The sequence below is a fragment of the Xiphophorus hellerii genome, chromosome 2 (genome assembly GCF_003331165.1).
Source record: "Xiphophorus hellerii strain 12219 chromosome 2, Xiphophorus_hellerii-4.1, whole genome shotgun sequence".
Taxonomy (NCBI): domain Eukaryota; kingdom Metazoa; phylum Chordata; class Actinopteri; order Cyprinodontiformes; family Poeciliidae; genus Xiphophorus; species Xiphophorus hellerii.
Genome location: NC_045673.1, coordinates 31,443,459 through 31,445,816, shown reverse-complemented (window position 1 = coordinate 31,445,816; position 2,358 = coordinate 31,443,459). Strand labels below are relative to the sequence as shown.

Genomic DNA, 2,358 nt, shown 5'->3' with positions numbered 1-2,358 from the left:
ACAAGCTTTGAACTAGCTTCCTCTTTCTTGGTAAACTGGACGCAACATATGTTTGTCTAAAAGCCTAAACTTCAAACAGCATGGTGCAACTCCTGCTGACGAAACCCAAATGTATTCCTGAATATGGACTGAGGATGGATCTGACCCACTGCAGCCTTTAAAAAGATGTTTGGTCTAAGAGTGTGTTTGAGTTATTCCATCATGATGAAGAAGCTCGTTGCATTTGCTGCTCTGCTTGTTGCTGTTCTCAGCAAGGGAGACTTCCATGGGTAAGTGAGCCAGCAAACCTTCTTCTGACCATTGACTACACTGAGTCAAGCAAAATTCTGTTATTTTTGCTTATTTTTTTTATCAGTGTGCAAGAAGGAAGGCACACAAGCTTTGTAATTATTATGAATGTACACAATGTTGACAACATACAAGTAATAAGTAATAATACTTCAAAATTTAAAACATACGTTATTGAGCAAACGTCAGTGATGTTTTAGATTTTTTTTTACTTACATTTGCACCAAGTAAGTGATCATTTCAAGTAATTTAAATGAAGAAAATGCATTTTAAATTTTTAAGTGAATTATGATATAAAAAATTTTTAAAATCTGTGTCTTGTGGGTTGATTGGGATACCCCAGTGTCATTTCCACTTAAAATTGCCAAAAATATGCATAGACATATTGAGTCGGAAGAATATTATTAGAACCTCATGACTCAGCATTCTGAAGGAGGTTTGAGCTGTTGAGCTGTTGACAATTAGCAACTTGAAGAAATGTACTCCAAAACCCCTAAAATCTCATCATGGGGCCTACAGCTGACTCTTACTGCTGGTTATATTAAAGTCCATCTTTGCACAGTCAGAAACAGACTTTACAAGGAGAAGGAAACTTTTGCTTTGTAGGAAAAACATGAAGCCAGAAAATAATCACAGAAACTGAAGAAAAAGACTGAATTATTTTCACACAGAAACAGAGGACATGTTTGGTGGACATATTTACAACTGATGGTAGCCACGTCAGTTGGTTACCATTTAAAAGTGTAAATGGTAACCAACTGATGTGCAGGAGAAAAATGACTGGCAGGTGTACATCGTGCATCCATCTCATAGCCGTAAATAACCCATCTTGTGGTCCAAGACATAAAAGGCAGAATGACAAAACGGCGGTGCTATTGTTTCACCTCTTACACTCTAGCAGCATTTACATTCTATCCTTGGACAGTACTTTGCTAATATTCCACTAATGTAAAAAAAAAAAAATAATTTTGCGATTGCGGTGTTTCCATTGAATAAGAAAGATAATTACAATTACGCATGAATAAGTTTATTCAAGCGATCACCTCATCCTACCTGCAAAACCTTTTTAAAAATTGGTGTTTCCATGAAGCAAACTTAATTTCAAAATGTCAAATTGAGTAATTAATATAATATGGTCAATGGAAACACAGCTTCTGTCTCCAAGCACACCATATTCCTTACATCCTTGCTCAGTCATTTGGCTAACTCCTAGCAGTTGGTCATGCACTTGTCCTTTATATTAAAAAAACATCAATTACTACTCATTGAGAAAAATGTATCTCAGTTTTCGTTAGTATTTAAAAAAAAATCCTGCACCATAATTCATGGAGGAAAAGTAAAACTGTTTTCCCAAAGCAAAATTTTCAGATGTGATCTTGGGTGCTTGCAATTCGCAAATAAAGACAACGATTAAAATGTTCATTTCATAAGTACTATTACTCTCCAAGAGCGACACATAGCCTTTCAGGAAGTAGGGTTTTGTTTATTTCACACTCAGAGAGGGCCAAGGTAATAAAAACCCAATGTCAGAGCTGCTTGGCGAAGATAAATGTTTTTTTTAGTATCCAACATCTTCAAAAGCAGAGCCACACAACTTTTTTTTTTTCATGTGCTACCACCTCAGTAAGTAACTTGCTGGAATAATATCACTGTGTTTTTTTTTGTAGGCATCAGGTTTTCCGGATTGTCCCGAAAGATGATGTCCAATTGGCCCTTGTTAGAGTTTTGGAAGACATATTGGACTTGGAGGTTATTTTGCAATTGGAACTATTCATTTGACAGTAGAAGTAAAAACAACACAGATTTATGCAGCATGTGAAACATCTGTGTGTTTTTACAGCTGGACTTCTGGAGATGGGTGACGCCTGTGGATGTCAGAGTTCCCTCTCATAGCCTGCAGGTTGTCAAGACCTACCTAGAGAATCACTGCATCAAGTACTTCACCATGATTAAAGACCTTCAGGTATGCTACAAAACTCAGCAATATGTAGTGTAACCTTCTATAGGGCGAGGTTTGTGAAACTGCGTTGGTGTTCTATGACACTCTTTGATTCTGAGGCATCACTTAAC

At 36.7% G+C, this 2,358-nt stretch overlaps 1 protein-coding gene across 1 annotated transcript in view; it reads left to right on the top strand.

Annotated features, from left to right (window-relative positions):
- The window catches only part of LOC116730168 (carboxypeptidase A1-like), a 2,752-nt gene continuing 394 nt past the window's right edge, over positions 1-2,358 (top strand). Inside the window, exons 1-3 of the mRNA XM_032579193.1 lie at positions 1-269; positions 1,956-2,037; positions 2,129-2,251. Coding sequence (XP_032435084.1) covers positions 166-269; positions 1,956-2,037; positions 2,129-2,251 — 309 coding nt within the window. The 5' untranslated portion in view covers positions 1-165. The remainder of the gene's footprint in view (positions 270-1,955; positions 2,038-2,128; positions 2,252-2,358) is intronic.